This window comes from Polypterus senegalus, chromosome 1 (genome assembly GCF_016835505.1).
Source record: "Polypterus senegalus isolate Bchr_013 chromosome 1, ASM1683550v1, whole genome shotgun sequence".
NCBI classification, from domain to species: domain Eukaryota; kingdom Metazoa; phylum Chordata; class Cladistia; order Polypteriformes; family Polypteridae; genus Polypterus; species Polypterus senegalus.
The window spans coordinates 65905697-65921542 of NC_053154.1; the positions used below are offsets into that span (position 1 = coordinate 65905697).

At 41.5% G+C, this 15846-nt stretch overlaps 1 protein-coding gene across 1 annotated transcript in view; it reads right to left on the bottom strand.

Annotated features, from left to right (window-relative positions):
- Positions 1-1858: 1858 nt before the first annotated feature.
- The window catches only part of LOC120526768 (dickkopf-related protein 3-like), a 107950-nt gene continuing 93962 nt past the window's right edge, over positions 1859-15846 (bottom strand). Inside the window, exons 6-8 of the mRNA XM_039749920.1 lie at positions 7989-8133; positions 7695-7851; positions 1859-2596 (exon numbers count right to left, since the gene is read on the bottom strand). Of these exons, the coding sequence (XP_039605854.1) occupies positions 2476-2596; positions 7695-7851; positions 7989-8133 (423 nt within the window). The 3' untranslated portion in view covers positions 1859-2475. The remainder of the gene's footprint in view (positions 2597-7694; positions 7852-7988; positions 8134-15846) is intronic.

Here is a 15846-nt window from a genome sequence, read left to right on the forward strand (position 1 = left end):
CACAGGTTCTGAGAGATTTAAAAGGAGGTCAAATAAATAAAGTTAGTCAATGCCTTTGGAAGGGGTAACATCCTCCTAGGACCCTCCCACTGCCAGTTTCCTATAAGCTGAACTGTGCTGCTGTCTTCTTTCTTTGCTTTAATTCAGCAGGTTCCTAGTGTGTGAGGAAAGAGCATCAGATTAACAAAGGGAAACCAACATTTGTTCAGTTCAGGACAGAGGAGCTGTTGTCCCAGCACAGCAACTGGATCTGCGGTGAGTGTTGCAATTAACCATCTAGATTAGTGCTTTTTAAACTACAGTATAGGTTAAATGGGTCACGTAATCCCTGAATTTGGGTTGGGGATCACAAATGGTGTATAGAGTACTTTCCAATGGGCCACTGTAGGCAAAGGGAAACCCCAACTGCCACCACAAATGGACTATCAGCAGTGGTTCTCCAAGGAAGGAAAGGGACAATGATCGGTGGGAATTCTCCAAGGGGGAATGGATCCCCTAGAAGACACATAAAGGCAAACTTGGGTCACAAGATAAAAAAAAAAAAAGTTCAAGAACCACTGATCTAGAGCAGTCTTCTGTGTGACAGTACATTAGCTGCTTTAAGGGTTCACTGCTTTCATTATGTGATTCCCGCTGGAACACAGCCAACAGTTCTGCAACAACTATTTCCATTGTTTCCGATTTAGCTAGCTCATCCAATAATGACATGACATTGTGTGTTCTGACTTGTCATGAAATCTGTTAAGATACAAAGCTAAAAGTAAATGTTGATATCTCACTAGTTGGTTGCACTGTTGGCCTGATTGACAAATTATTTAAAAAATACCAACGTTCGATAAACTTAAGAAATCAAAACTTGACATGAATCCAGTTTTGGCTTCATTATTTAGCCTTTAAAGAGAACTACACAAGCAACATGTGAAATTCTCAAAAGAATGAACAGGTAATTTCATCATGATGACCACAGTAGAAATAGAGGACACCTTGTGGTGAGTACATCAAGTGTGGCATGTGATGATAAGGATCGGCACCGTGCTACCAGTTTGCATCCTGGGAGCCTCTTGAACCCGCCACTGCTGATAACGTACCCGGGGGATGAGCCAGCAAATGAGGATGCTCACTCAAATTGAGGGGTGGATACAAAAAGGAACGTGATGCTTTTATTAAAACCAGCAAAAACTGTCCAAAAAGTGCAGTGCTGCCTTCAATAAATAAATAATCCTTAAAAACTGGTGACAATCCATGAGATTAAAAATCAAAATTAAAAACGAGAGTAAACCAACAGTCATCGGGTCCTTCATTCCCTGTCAGACAAGCCCAGTGCAGCAACCCTCTTCGTCTCCCCAGCTCACCCATTGCTTATTCAGCTGATGCAGACACTAGCTAGCAGCTGGGGTCCTCACCTTTTGAAACCTGTTTTAGTTACTTCAAGCGGCATCGGCAAAACCTTATGGGCTTGATTGTCCTTCCATCTTCCTTCTCGCTTCCCTGGCATACCTTGGATCCCTGGGGTAGGACTACCTCTCGATCACACCCACTGCTCACCAGTATTCATTGGGAATGATGTGCCACTAGATCGCCAATCCTTTGCAGGATTTGCGTCCGCACTACCCTACTCCATACTGACTGGCTTGGCTCATCCTGCCCGTTTCCCCGATGCTGTTCTCATGGATGTGTGTTTTCTTTCTCATTCCTTTTTTTCCCACCTTTTCTTGTGCCAGCTCCCACTTATATGCCTTTGTGGGAGCTGCGCCACAATCACAAACCACAGAAACCCGCATGTGATCACATACACCATAAAAATTGTGCATAAAAATGTACACAACATTTGACTTTCAAGATAATTCAAACACACACCAACTTTTTAAAGCCTGTTTTTATTTTTTACATCAACTCAAGATTCTGTATTTCATTTCAGAAGGAAAACCACAAGAGCCCACAATATTCGGTTGATTTTGAGCACAATGACGTTTTGGTCAAGTGTCACCAAGTCTTTGAGAGGGCTGACTACTGTAAAGCACTTGGCAGAGAAGGTGAATTTCACTCAAAAATCATTAAACATTTATTAGCACAAATGTCAAACATTTCGTGATTTTTTTTATAACAGAAATAAATCAAAAATCCACCACATAGCACATCATAAAGTAAAAATCCCAATTTCCAGAAAAGGTCATGGAAAGTTATTCTATATTGCACATGTCCATTATTTAGAAATTCCTAACAGGAGAACCTGCACAGATTGTCTTCAGATTATAATTCAAATTATCTTGCATCATTCAAAATGGAAATGACCGCTTAGAGCCCACAACAATAAGTTAACCCATTTAAAAGTTTATGATGGACACGTTATTGCCCGAACAGAGGAAGTCTGACAGTCTGAGTACTAAAAACTATTTAATTAAGCACAGTCAGCACACAACAGAATTGCTTCATCTGGCGCAGATGACCAGAGGGGGATTGTATGCGTCAGGTTTTTTACCACACAGGCAGTCCGTTTTCAATTATTTTTTGTAAGTGAAATCTTTTGGAAGTCCAATCTAAAGCTGGCTCATCTTCCTGTTGTGATGAATCTTTCCTTTCACAAACTGGACCATGCCTACAGTAAAGGGAGGAAAAGCAAATTAATTCATGTTGAAGTGACATGGGGAGCAGACTGATGTGTTAAAACACTGTAGAGCAGGGGTGTCAAACTCCAGGCCTGGAGGCCCACAGTGGCAGCAGGTTTTCATTCTAACCCTTTTCCTAATTAATGACCAGGTTTCACTGCCAATTAACGTCTTTTCCCTTCATTGTAATAGGCCTGTTTTTGAGGATTCAGTGCTTTGAGTTGATTTTTTTTTCTTCATTAAATGACAGCCAAACAGAAATGAGATATAAAATGAGTTGACAGACAACCAGCTGAATTGGGGCTTCAAACACTGACCAGTTTCTTAATGAGAAGCTGATTCTTGCTGTTAATTAAACCTGTTATTTAATTCCATGGCTTCTTGCTGCTCTCATTTTGCCACAGCAGACATTTCCAAAACTGTTGATTTTCTCTTTTTTCTAAGAAGACCGTCAAAATGTTTTGATGACCTGAGAGATCGATCTTTCTGAGGCCATCCCTTTTCTTTAATTTCAGATATTGTGTGGCACAGGTGAGCTGGTCATGTGGTGGCTTGTTTTGTGTCTCCTTATTGTTTGGCTGAGTCAAGTTAATTAATACTAAGGCAAAAGAATTTAATTAGTAGGAAAAACTAGTCACTAATTAAGAAGACCGTTACAAAGAAAATCTGCAGCCCTGCAGGACTGGAGTTCGACACCCATGCTGTAGAGCAAGAAGTTCACCTTTTTTTTTTTTTTCTTTTGGGATCTCTGCTTTATCACCTTAACTGTCCATTACGGCTGGAACAAAATGGTAGGGGACAGCACATTGGTTAGAAACCTCACCTTGCAGCACTAGAGTTGGGTTCACAGACCAGCTAGGTTATTGCTAGTGTGGGGTTTGTATGCCAGCTATTAAATTGGCATGGCATGGGAGAGACTGCTGGCATTGTGCTTGATGCTCCTAGGATAAGAAAATGGGTTAACAGAAATAAATTGGTTACTTTTATAAAGTGCTAGAACTTTTCTTTAAAAGCTTTCTGGTGGCGACCAGGTTTGGAAACCTTACTTGCAGTCATCTACAGTCAGGTCCAGAGAGGAGGCATCTGCTTATCTCAGTACAGTACATGCTGAAAATGCCATTTGACCATTCTGCTGTAGATACTTATTGGTGTGTAAAGCTCTCTGGTTGAATTTAAACATGTCTGGCAAGATACCAGAGATGCTGTTTCTCCTGGTGCTTCGGCCACTTATTAGCCATTGCTACACAGATCCCGACACAAGGAAGGAGCCAACAGCATCAGATAGAAGCGTCTAACACATAAGCTTGCTTGTTATGGTCAAATTCAGAGTAGCCATTACAACAGAACAACGGGAGAACATGGGTGGCGTTTGTCCCTAGGTCACTGGACACAATGTGCCATAATGGTGACCCACCATACCATGCCTAGATTCTACCTGTGAAAATAGTGCAAGAAACTGGAGCTGCCAACAAAAAGCTCTTTCTTCCCTAACCACATGTAGGCTCCATTTCTTCTCCTTTAGCTTAATCTCCAATCCACACTTAAGAGGATGCCTTTATTCTGCTTTAAAAAAAATAAGGCACCGCGTTTCCAACAACTCTTTGAAGTGAGCAACATCAGTGTCAGAAGCAGTCTTGTCGGATCGTTTTTATTTGATACTCGTCTGTGGCAATGAAGGGCCAAGGAATAATGGCACTTTGGAGGAAGTGCATTTGAAAGGGTGAAATAAAATTGGCAGAGTTGGGGTTTGTGCTCATCACAGAAAAGCTAGATATTTTAAAAGGACATTTGTGACAAGTGCTGCAGTTTCTGTGTGGATGCAATGATCAATGATTCTGCTTGTTAATCTTTATTCATATTTAGAGTACAGCCATGTTTTACATGTTACATTTTGCCAATTGCATGCACAAGTAATGTAATTTTACTCATTTTGTTGGGAGAGGAAAGCTGAAGCACAAAACTTCAGTCAAGTGTATAAAATGGAGGGCAACACCTCGGCTATAATTCAGAATCCCTACATTGAGTGCATTTATGCCAATATTCTTACTTAACCTGTTGTTTTCTTTTCTAAACTAGCCTATATTTGAGTGGCAGTGAATTTAGTTTTCTTTTTTTTTTTCAGACAAAAGAATGTGAAGCTGTTTATACTGAAAGTCACAATCAAACCTTAGAAACTTGCAAGGAAATTTGAAAAGAGCCCAGGAGACACGTGAGGCTAAAAATATGTAATTAAATGTGATCTGGAAAAATTAGCAGCACGGTTTTTTGACCATATTTTTCTGTTGTACTCACCAAAGTAAGATAACATTTCTAAAAACCCAACTTTATACGTCTTGTGTCATTGTAATAACATGACATTCCCTAACCCACCTAAATAAGGGAATTTGGGGGCTGTGCGTATCCAGGCTGCTTAACTGGCGGTCTATTAAGGAATATCATCTTTGTAGCAATCAGTAAAATGCATTGACGTTTGTTTTTTTCCATCTGAAACCTGCCAGATTTCCAGCTAACACCAAATCAAATGAAAATTATACAGATTTATGTTAAACACTATTATAAGTGTTTTTAATGAAATGGCCCATAGTAAGCCGTGCACTCCCTCCAGATTACTCCGATCCTGAGAAAAGACTGACAGCAACACACGGTTTGTGCTTTTCGCTCAGGTTGGCAGAGGACTGAGAGTGGCGGCGAGCAAAACCGCGCAAAGTTGGACAAAAGAAGTGACAGGCGGCTGTGCAGCCCACCCAGATGTAGAGGGGGGCTCCAGTAGTACAGCAGTGACAGTATTGGGGAGATCCTTCTTCACTAACTAATAGGTCATTTGAAATAAATATGGTGATACGTGCTGAGGATGTACAGAAATACAATGAAAAATTTACATTTGACCTCCAGGGAGAGAAAAAAGATGAACGGAGTATGATAAGAAAAAAATCAGATTTATACTGAAGATGTTTAAATTTAATATCTAATTTCAGGTGTCTGATGTTCATTCAATTTGACAGGGTTAACCCCTTATGCCTTAAAGGTATTTTGGCATTATTGCGTCTAAATTACATGCCTCCAAATATTATTCTGCTTATGTAATAAGACTGCAAATGGCTGAAACGTCCAGCTACTTTGATAAAAGCAGATTCACTCAGCTGAGATGTGCTGCTCGCCTTGGCACATACTGTAGGTGTGAAATACAAGACACCCTTGGGTTTTTAAAAATACAATTACTGCTTTTGATTGACTTGTAGGTTTATTGCAGTGCACACAAACAACTTTGAAATGTAGTGAGGTCCCGCTGGCGGAACACATCATGCATAAGTGACTACAGTTCAAAGTGGTAGAGAAATAATGAGATGAACCACTGCAAAATAAATAAAAATCTCTGATTTTCAGGCATTGCCCCAAATGAAGACCATCTATACAGTGCATACATTTACAATAGTCATGAGGAAATCACACAGTCGATCAAATGGGAAATCAAGGGTAGGCACACAGGGCTGTCAGCACATTTAGAAATGGCGGTAAATGGCAAGGAGCACACAGGATTAGACCTGAGCATGGACTCCCTGAATTGCAGCAGGCGAGACAAAGTTGAATTGGGGGCTTTTATTGCTTTTTATTTCTCTGGGCTGAGATTGAAGGGCTTATGCTGATAGTTTTGTTTGCCCATCTCAAGCTTTGGCGGTTGAGATGAGTATTTAATATGGACAGTGACACAAAATCGGCATCTCCAGTGAAGAGCTACAGGTGCAGCAGTATTGTATTTACCTTCCTTTTTTTTTGACACCCACTCACACCCAAACTTTCTGGAAAGGGGTCTCTTTTTGATCTGCCTTTCCCAAGGTTCCTTCCATTTTGTTTTCCCTACAAAGGTTTGCTGGGAGTTTTTCCCTTGTCTTCTTAGAGAATCAAGGCTGGGGGGGCTGGCAAAAGGCAGGGCCTGTTAACGCTCATTGTGGGATTTTTGGGCTATACAAAAATAAATTGTATTGTCCCCTTTGGAAGGGAAAACGCTGTGGCCTGATGAGGGAGCAGAACAGGAATCTGCAGAGTACATTCCCTTCAAGTTAGGGAGTCGGACAAATGGATAACTTGTAAGTTGCCTCTGCTCCATATATGCTGAAGTTGAAGGTCGCTGTGAGGGACACTTCACAGGACGGGTGTTAACTGTCACAAAGGTATGGCCTCAAAAATGATCACAGCATTTCCATCACCTGATCTCAACAAGTAAATGTTTGTTTTGAGCTTCACAAAGCTGAAATTTTTAGCAGGTCTGCCACTCGGAAACCACTAAGACCAATGCACAGACCTGGAAACTTGTGTGTGGCAGTGGCAAAATGTAATCTGGTCTGATGTGTCATCTCTCAGTCTATTTCCTGAATCTGAATGGGTGTACATGTGTTAAACATAGAAGTGATCTATAATATTATGGGCAGCCATGGACCAGGAGGCCAGTTTACGGGAGCAGGTCCACCCTGATGCTCCGTTATTCCAAGATGATAATGCCCTATATATGCTGCTGCTAAACTAATTCAATAGTGGGCTCATGGACATGAGCATGAACTGCAAACATCTCTCATGGCCTTCCCAGCCACCACGTCCCAAATATAACTCAAGTATTAGGAGAAGTTCTGGATGGTGGAGTATGAAGGAGATTTCTACCTCATTTTTCCCTCTCTGAAGTGTCGCATTTTCATCTTGACTAGTGGTGCAGTATCCCACTAGACACACTTCAGAAATTGCATGGGGGTATCCCAAGAATTACTGAAGTTGTTATGGAGGCCAACAGTAAACCTACTTCAAATGAGGCCCTTGGTGTTCTCAACATACCGCTAGGTGTTTCCAATATCTTCATATGGCCCTGTATGTTGCTTTCATGGAGGCTAAGATTTTGCAGCCCATGCCTCAGCATTCATGAGTTTATCTGCAGCAGGAGATACTAAACTCTGGCCAACAGCTCTCCTGACTTCCTGGACACTGCGAGGTATCACTCAAATGCTCAGACTTTTAAAATAAGACTTTCATATATAACTAAAGCAAAAAAAGAACAAATCCTTTTACAAAGTGATAGAAGATCCCATCCCCTCTAAAACTTACTCATTCAGCTGGCAGCGGAGCCCAGCCATACACTGGCAGTGCTCCTGAGCACCTTCCGGCTCCAGGTCCCAGGACCCCAGATCTAGTAAGGGATTAGATGGGTCAAGACACCGTTCCCCTTCTTGAGGCAATGGTGTGCAGACAGGAAATAGCAAAGCTGAAAATAAACAGAAAGAAGACAATTTAAGAGGGAGGTCTGAGCAGCAGTTATCCAACTGTGACCTGGGCAGTAACCATTTAGGGTAGGCCAGCCACTGCGGCCCCATCCACCTCACGCACATCGCCATCTCTCACCTTTGTGAAACGCACAGCACAAAGAGCTGCTGCAGTCGTTTTGGTATTCGCAGATAGATCCCGGACCCCCTTTGACAGCACTGGCAGAACAGAGACCCCAAGCACAAAGGTGGCCCTCACAGCATTCCGAGTCCTTTGTGCAGTTCTAGGACAAGACCAGATGAGAGTGCTTTTACATTCATGTTATATTTTTTCAACACGATAGGAAAATTACAACAGACAGAAAGCACGCACACACACTTGTAAAGACCACCACACTGTGTTTTTATACTACGCAGACCTGTTTTTTTTTTTTTTTTGGCTCCATCATTACTCTGCATACCTTGGAAGAACTGAAGGTCCATTGTACTTCTCATTTTGCTGGCCTGAAGTGACAACAGTCTCTTTTAGCTCCACTGTAGGCACCATAGACCATGCAGAGACCATCTTTGAGCGACTTGTAGTTCAGACTCGGTCGTGAAATGTACTGCTGTTGATATGTGTACTGCTATTAGTTCACTTAAAGCTTACCGAAGGCCGTCCATTTTATTTTCAATGTACGAGAAATGCCATGGCAGCTGAGCTAAAGTTACCAGATGTGTTGCCTTGGGAAGAAACTGTCAAATGAGTAAATGCTGAAATTCCTGACTGCTTCAAAATCCATTTTCCTTTTACAAATTGGGACTTGTGAGTTACAGGCCAAAGACAAGCAGGTTAGGTGGACTGGTGCCCTGTAAGGGGTTGTTCCTGCCTCGTGCTTGATGCTTTCTGGGATAGGCTCCAACCTTTCTGCAACCCTGCTCAGTATCAGCCAGTTTGAAAATGGATGGTTTGGGAATTTGTATGATTTATCTTCTCCCAAAAACCTGGAAAGAGGAAATACAGCGACACCATCGCAAATGTTCATGTGATTCAGGATGTCATACGTGGTCTCGACATGTGTCACATGACCAGCAATGAGTGCCACTGCCAATAAGAAAAGAATCGCAATGTGGCTGGACCCAAAATGGTGCTATGATGGCACCTCCAGCAAAACATACAAAAAACAATACAAATGAATTTAAATAAAAAAAAAATAATGTTCCCAGTAATGAATGGCGTAAGAATTACAACAAGGAGATGAGGCGCATTAGCTACGATAAATAGAGGACCATGTTCACAGACAACAGAATGACTGCTGGGAAACATTGGGAATAATATCAGGGATGGCATCCAATGCCCAACATCTAAGCCAGAATGTTTTCACATGATGAGGATGACTTATGCACGGGGCAGCACGGCAGGGTGGTGAGGTGGTAGCGCTGCTTCCTCGCAGTAAGAGGACCACAGGTCACATCCCGGGTCCTCCCTACATGGAGTTGCATGTTCTCCCCACATTTGCAGAGGTTTCCTCCCAGTGTCCAAATACATGCAGGTTAGGAGGACTGGTGACGTTAAATTGGGCATGGTGGGGGTGTGTATCCACCCTGTGATGGACTGGCACCCAATGCTTCCTGGGATAGGCTTCAGTCCCCTGGTTTAAGTGGGCTAGGGAATGGCATGACTTATAAATACAGGAACTCCTATGGTGTGTTCATTGAGATGCGTTTCAAGAAACCAAAACAATATTTTTAGAAAGCAGATACCCGAACTTTCCACAAGATCCATCATGTTGAATCCTCTAAAACGAATTCTAAAAAAAAACAGTGACGTAAGTGCATTTCCGTTAGGTAGAATTCCTAGAGGGAGCTGGGTGCTCTTTTGGCCTTGAAACCCCTGCAGATTTTGGTTTCTTCTCCAGCCTATCTGGAGTATCTGTTTAAATTTATTTTCTGCCCATGCCCACCCTTCTGACCTTATCACCAGACTCTTCTTCAGTGAATTAAAAAACAATTCTATATACAAAGACTCTGCTTCTCTATTAGTTATACAGGTACATCTCAAATTAGAATATCATCGAAAAGTTCATTTATTTCACCAGTTCAATTCAAAAAGTGAAACTAGGATATTATATAGATTCATTACACACAGAGTGATATATTTCAAGTGTTTATTTCTTTTCATTTTGCTGATTATGACTTACAGGTAACGAAAACTCAAAATTCAGTATCTCAGAAAAGTAGAATATTACATAAGATCAATAAAAAAAAGATTAATACAGAAATGTTGGCCTACTGAAAAGTAGGCTCCCTTTGCATGAATGACTGCATCAATGTGACGTGGCATGGAGGCGAACAGCCTGTGGCGCTACTGAGGTGTTATGGAAGCCCAGGATGTTTTGATAGCGGCCTTCAGCTTGTTTGTATTGTTGGGTCTGGTGTCTCTCATCTTCCACTTGACAATACCTCATAGATTTTCTATGGGTTTTAGGTCAGGTGAGTTTGCTGGCCAATCAAGCACAGTGATACCATGGTCATTAACTTTTGACAGTGTGGGCAGGTGCCAAGTCCTGCTGGAAAATGAAATCAGCAACTCCATAAAGCTTTTCAGCAGAGGGAAGCATGAAGTGCTCTAAAAGATCCTGGTAGACGGCTGCACTGACTTTGGACTTGATAAAACACAGTCGACCAGCACCAGCAGATGACATGGCTCCCCAAATCACCACAGACTGTGGAAACTTCAAACTAGACCTCAAGCAACTTGGATTCTGTGCCTCTCCACTCTTCCTCCAGACTGAGGGACCTTGATTTCCAAATGAAATGCAAAACTTACTTTCATCTGAAAAGAGGACTTTGGACCAGTGAGCAACAGTCCAGTCCATTTTCTCCTTAGCGCAGGTTAAGACGCTTCTAATGTTGTCTCTGGTTCAAGAGTAGCTTGCAGAGGTGAGTAGTAACGAGTTACATTTACTCTGTAACATTTACTTGAGTAACTTTTTAAAAAAATTGTACTTCTAAGAGTAGTTTTACTGCACCATACTTTTTTGTTTGAGTACATTTGTGAAGAAGAAACACTACTCTTAGTCCGCTACATTGGGCAACACTCGACTCAACATTTATACATTAAACTGTATTTTTGCAAGAGAGAAGTCGCCAGTGGATCTACTGTATGACTGTTTCACCAATCAGACGTAGCCATGCAGTCGCATGACCACACACAAACTTCCTGTGTCTTGCAGCCTGTGAGAGACTTTTTAATCATGCGGGGCCTCTATTCACTGCTAAACGGTCACAGCTTCACTGCAAGAACCAGATCGTCATTCCCAAGCCTGCCTTTCATGTCTTTTAACCTCATGTCTTTTCTCCTTTTCTTTGATTCCCCCTTCTTTTCTTTGTGCAGACCCGTATATATACACTCCCGTCTCTGTGGGCCTTAATCACACTCTGCAGGAAGCCAGTAAATCAATTGAGAATGATCGGACCTGCACGTGCAAGTGCGACTCGCTCCAACTACCTCAGTAACTCCCTGCGGTCGTGCAGTTGCGCACTCGGAGAGTGACACGGCTTTATGGATTTGAAACTGGCCTTTTTATTTTCTTTGAAGCCGCAGACCTGCTACACCACAAAGTGCATATGCAGTATTATACTGTCCGTGTATATTGTCACTGTAAGCAGTTTGCACTGTTCAAACATACAGTGGTGTGAAAAACTATTTGCCCCCTTCCTGATTTCTTATTCTTTTGCATGTTTGTCACACAAAATGTTTCTGATCATCAAACACATTTAACCATTAGTCAAATATAACACAAGTAAACACAAAATGAAGTTTTTAAATGATGGTTTTTATTATTTAGGGAGAAAAAAAATCCAAACCTACATGGCCCTGTGTGAAAAAGTAATTGCCCCCGAACCTAATAACTGGTTGGGCCACCCTTAGCAACAATAACTGCAATCAAGCGTTTGCGATAACTTGCAATGAGTCTTTTACTGCGCTCTGGAGGAATTTTGGCCCACTCATCTTTGCAGAATTGTTGTAATTCAGCTTTATTTGAGGGTTTTCTAGCATGAACCGCCTTTTTAAGGTCATGCCATAGCACCTCAATTGGATTCAGGTCAGGACTTTGTCTAGGCCACTCCAAAGTCTTCATTTTGTTTTTCTTCAGCCATTCAGAGGTGGATTTGCTGGTGTGTTTTGGGTCATTGTCCTGTTGCAGCACCCAAGATCGCTTCTCCTTTAGTTGACGAACAGATGGCCGGACATTCTCCTTCAGGATTTTTTGGTAGACAGTAGAATTCATGGTTCCATCTATCACAGCAAGCCTTCCAGGTCCTGAAGCAGCAATACAACCCCAGACCATCACACTACCACCACCATATTTTACTGTTGGTATGATGTTCTTTTTCTGAAATGCTGTGTTCCTTTTACGCCAGATGTAACAGGACATTTGCCTTCCAAAAGTTCAACTTTTGTCTCATCAGTCCACAAGGTATTTTCCCAAAAGTCTTGGCAATCATTGAGATGTTTCTTAGCAAAATTGAGACGAGCCCTAATGTTCTGTTTGCTTAACAGTGGTTTGCGTCTTGGAAATCTGCCATGCAGGCCGTTTTTGCCCAGTCTCTTTCTTATGGTGGAGTCGTGAACACTGACCTTAATTGAGGCAAGTGAGGCCTGCAGTTCTTTAGACATTGTCCTGGGGTCTTTTGTGACCTCTCGGATGAGTCGTCTCTGCGCTCTTGGGGTAATTTGGTCGGCCGGCCACTCCTGGGAAGGTTCACCACTGTTCCATGTTTTTACCATTTGTGGATAATGGCTCTCACTGTGGTTCGCTGGAGTCCCAAAGCTTTAGAAATGGCTTTATAACCTTTACCAGACTGATAGATCTCAATTACTTCTGTTCTCATTTGTTCCTGAATTTCTTTGGATCTTGGTATGATGTCTAGCTTTTGAGGTGCTTTTGGTCTACTTCTCTGTGTCAGGCAGCTCCTATTTAAGTGATTTCTTGACTGAAACAGGTGTGGCAGTAATCAGGCCTGGGGGTGGCTACGGAAATTGAACTCAGGTGTGATACACCACAGTTAGGTTATTTTTTAACAAGGGGGCAATTACTTTTTCACACAGGGCCATGTAGGTTTGAATTTTTTTTCTCCCTAAATAATAAAAACCATCATTTAAAAACTGCATTTTGTGTTTACTTGTGTTATATGTGACTAATGGTTGATTGTGTTTGATGATCAGAAACATTTTGTGTGACAAACATGCAAAAGAATAAGAAATCAGGAAGGGGGCAAATAGTTTTTCACACCACTGTACGTGTTACCTACTGTAGGTATCAGCTTCAAAAGCTTTGTAGTGAAAAACTGAGATTTGGAACTTTGTGTTATTTGTGCGTCTTTATTTTGTAAAGATGTTATTTATTTTTACTCATTTTTTATTATTTGGAAATAGCAGAATTTGCACATTATTTTATATTTTTGTCTGTCTTATTACAACATCTCTATTATAAAAAAAAAATCCTGGAGAGAAACAATAGGGCGTTGAGACGTGATCTTTACGTGAAGAAACCGCAAGATGAAAGAGATTGACCACGGAGTGTCTCGTGGGGACCTTAAACATGAGACTTTGTGCCAAGAGATTGACCCAGTACCGTCTCCTGATGATGTGGAACATGAGATTCTTGCAAGACACGCCCTACTTACAATCAATATCAAATAAGCCCAGAGGCAGCAAAACATTCAGTCGTCTAAAGGATTTGTGCACACACAGATCCAGGGCTCACAGCACACATAATGCGTATAATACGTTATAAATGACGACTAAGCAAAGAAGAAAGCAGCACAGAGAAAAGAGACTCAGCGTTAGAGAGAAAAAAAAAAGAATCTAGGTGCAAATTCAGAAAAATAAGTAAAGTAATTATGAGCTTTCCATTAATATGCTTGGATACAGCACTCTGTGAACAGGCCCCTTCTTCAGCAATGACCTTTTTTTGGCTTAGCCTCCTTGTGGAGGGTCTCAATGACCATCTTCTGGACAACTGTCAAGTCAGTAGCCTTCCATAATCAGCAAAATGAAAAGAAATAAACCCTTGAAATATAATGAATCAATATAATACGAGTTTCACTTTTTGAATTGAATTACTGAAATAAATTAACTTTGCGATGATATTCTAATTTATTGAGATGCACCTGTATATCTGATCATTTTATGTAAGTGTGCATTATTTATTTAATGTTTATTTACTCTTATTCTCATCTAACTACTCTTTTGACATCTTGTAAAGCACATTGAGCCACATCCTCTGTGTGAAAATGTCCTATAGAAATAAAAATTGGAGTTGTTGTTAACCCCTGTGCTCCTCCTGTGTAACGGGTGTCGCGTGTCATTTCCAGCACACAGTCTGTATAGACAACTCCTCGTACAAATATGGTCATCTGGATTGAATCATTGTCCTAAGTACCGATATTTGCACACAAAAAAGTGTGACTCAGCCTTAAGAGATGGCAGAATGAAGTGTAGTGTAGGTGGGATATTGCAGGGAACAACCAAACTAACTGACTCAGGAAGCTCGTGATACCCCATCCCAGGTAACAAAGAGGAATTTCACTGCGCTTTGTACAGTACATGTGAACGTAACGACCCTACACTATATCTGATCTCTGTTTACCAAACTGGAGTGGGAATGTTCTGCTAAAAGAAAAGGGGCAAGCCTATTATAAGATAAAAGCCGCATGAAAAAGAGAGTCCATTGGTGAGTACCATTGAGTACCAGTTGATCCAGTAAACCCAATGAAATTCTTCTTCCAGGATTGATTTTGGGAAAACCATATTACTGGTATGCTAAAAATGTGTGAAAAGGAGTGAATACACTTTAACGTAAAGCATCAATACATAAGGAAATGGGATTTTGTGTTGGCGTGTTAGCGTCCTCAAAGTAATCTTTGTATATAATAAGAGAGTCTACTCAGTTAAGAGAATTGCCCATAGTGCTTTGCAGTATAACCTGGCTGGTGAGTCAATGCAAACATGAAGGAAGGACCAGAAAAGCCGTGTTTTGTGCTGTGTTTGCTTGGCAGCGGTGGCGTGTATGTTTGAGAACAAAGCTGAACTTTTATCAATTCAAGAGAGGTGAAGATCTACAGTCAAATCTATCTGAGTAGCTGAGTGTTAAAATGCATTTTGATGGATGGTGAGGTGTTTCTGTGTTAAATCATAACATTAATCTGTACCACATGAGCAGTTTGATACAAAATAAGTCTCAGTATGAAAGGCGTATGCACGTACATTACACTGGTACCCAGTGAAACCAGCACAATGGCGGTGTACTCCTACTGTCCACTTCTAAAGTTGTGTGTGTCCATGTAAGATTCAATTAATCCAAGGTTAACCTCCTTAGCGTTACATTTTTTCTCAAAAAAACATAAAAAGTATTGCATTTTTTGGCTTGAAAAATTACATTTGTATTAAATCTCGTCTTTCTAACTAACGGAGTGGTGGCTCTGAGGCTAGGGAGTTGCACTGGCAATCGGAAGGTTGCCGGTTCGAATCCCATAAAACGCCAAAAGTGATTCTACTTTGGACCTTGACCTTAACCTGCAATTGCTCCGTCCTAGGTATGACGTTAATCTGCACCCAGCCCTGCATGTAGGCCCTCCAATTTGCAGGGAAAAACCTTGGGGTTGGTGGCAGAATTGCCACTCCAGCCACCATAAAAAACCTCACACTGTTCAATTCCATCTGAACTAGTGTGGCGCTGGGATGTCACCCATTGCATGGCTGCACTCGGGTCCTGTCATGTGGTGGGTGCGGCAATGTGCTGCATCAGCGCGTGCTCCTAACCTCTCTGTCTCTCTCTCTCTCTCCTCTTTCTAATGTAAAACATGCGTACAAAGTATAATAATATGAACTGCACATGTGCAAGTGACACGAGTGTCACTTTTGGATTCCCAGAATCACTTTCTGTTTCAATTTCACTGTCTGAAGACAGATTCACTTCATCATCACTGCTGAGAGGCGTTTCTTACGA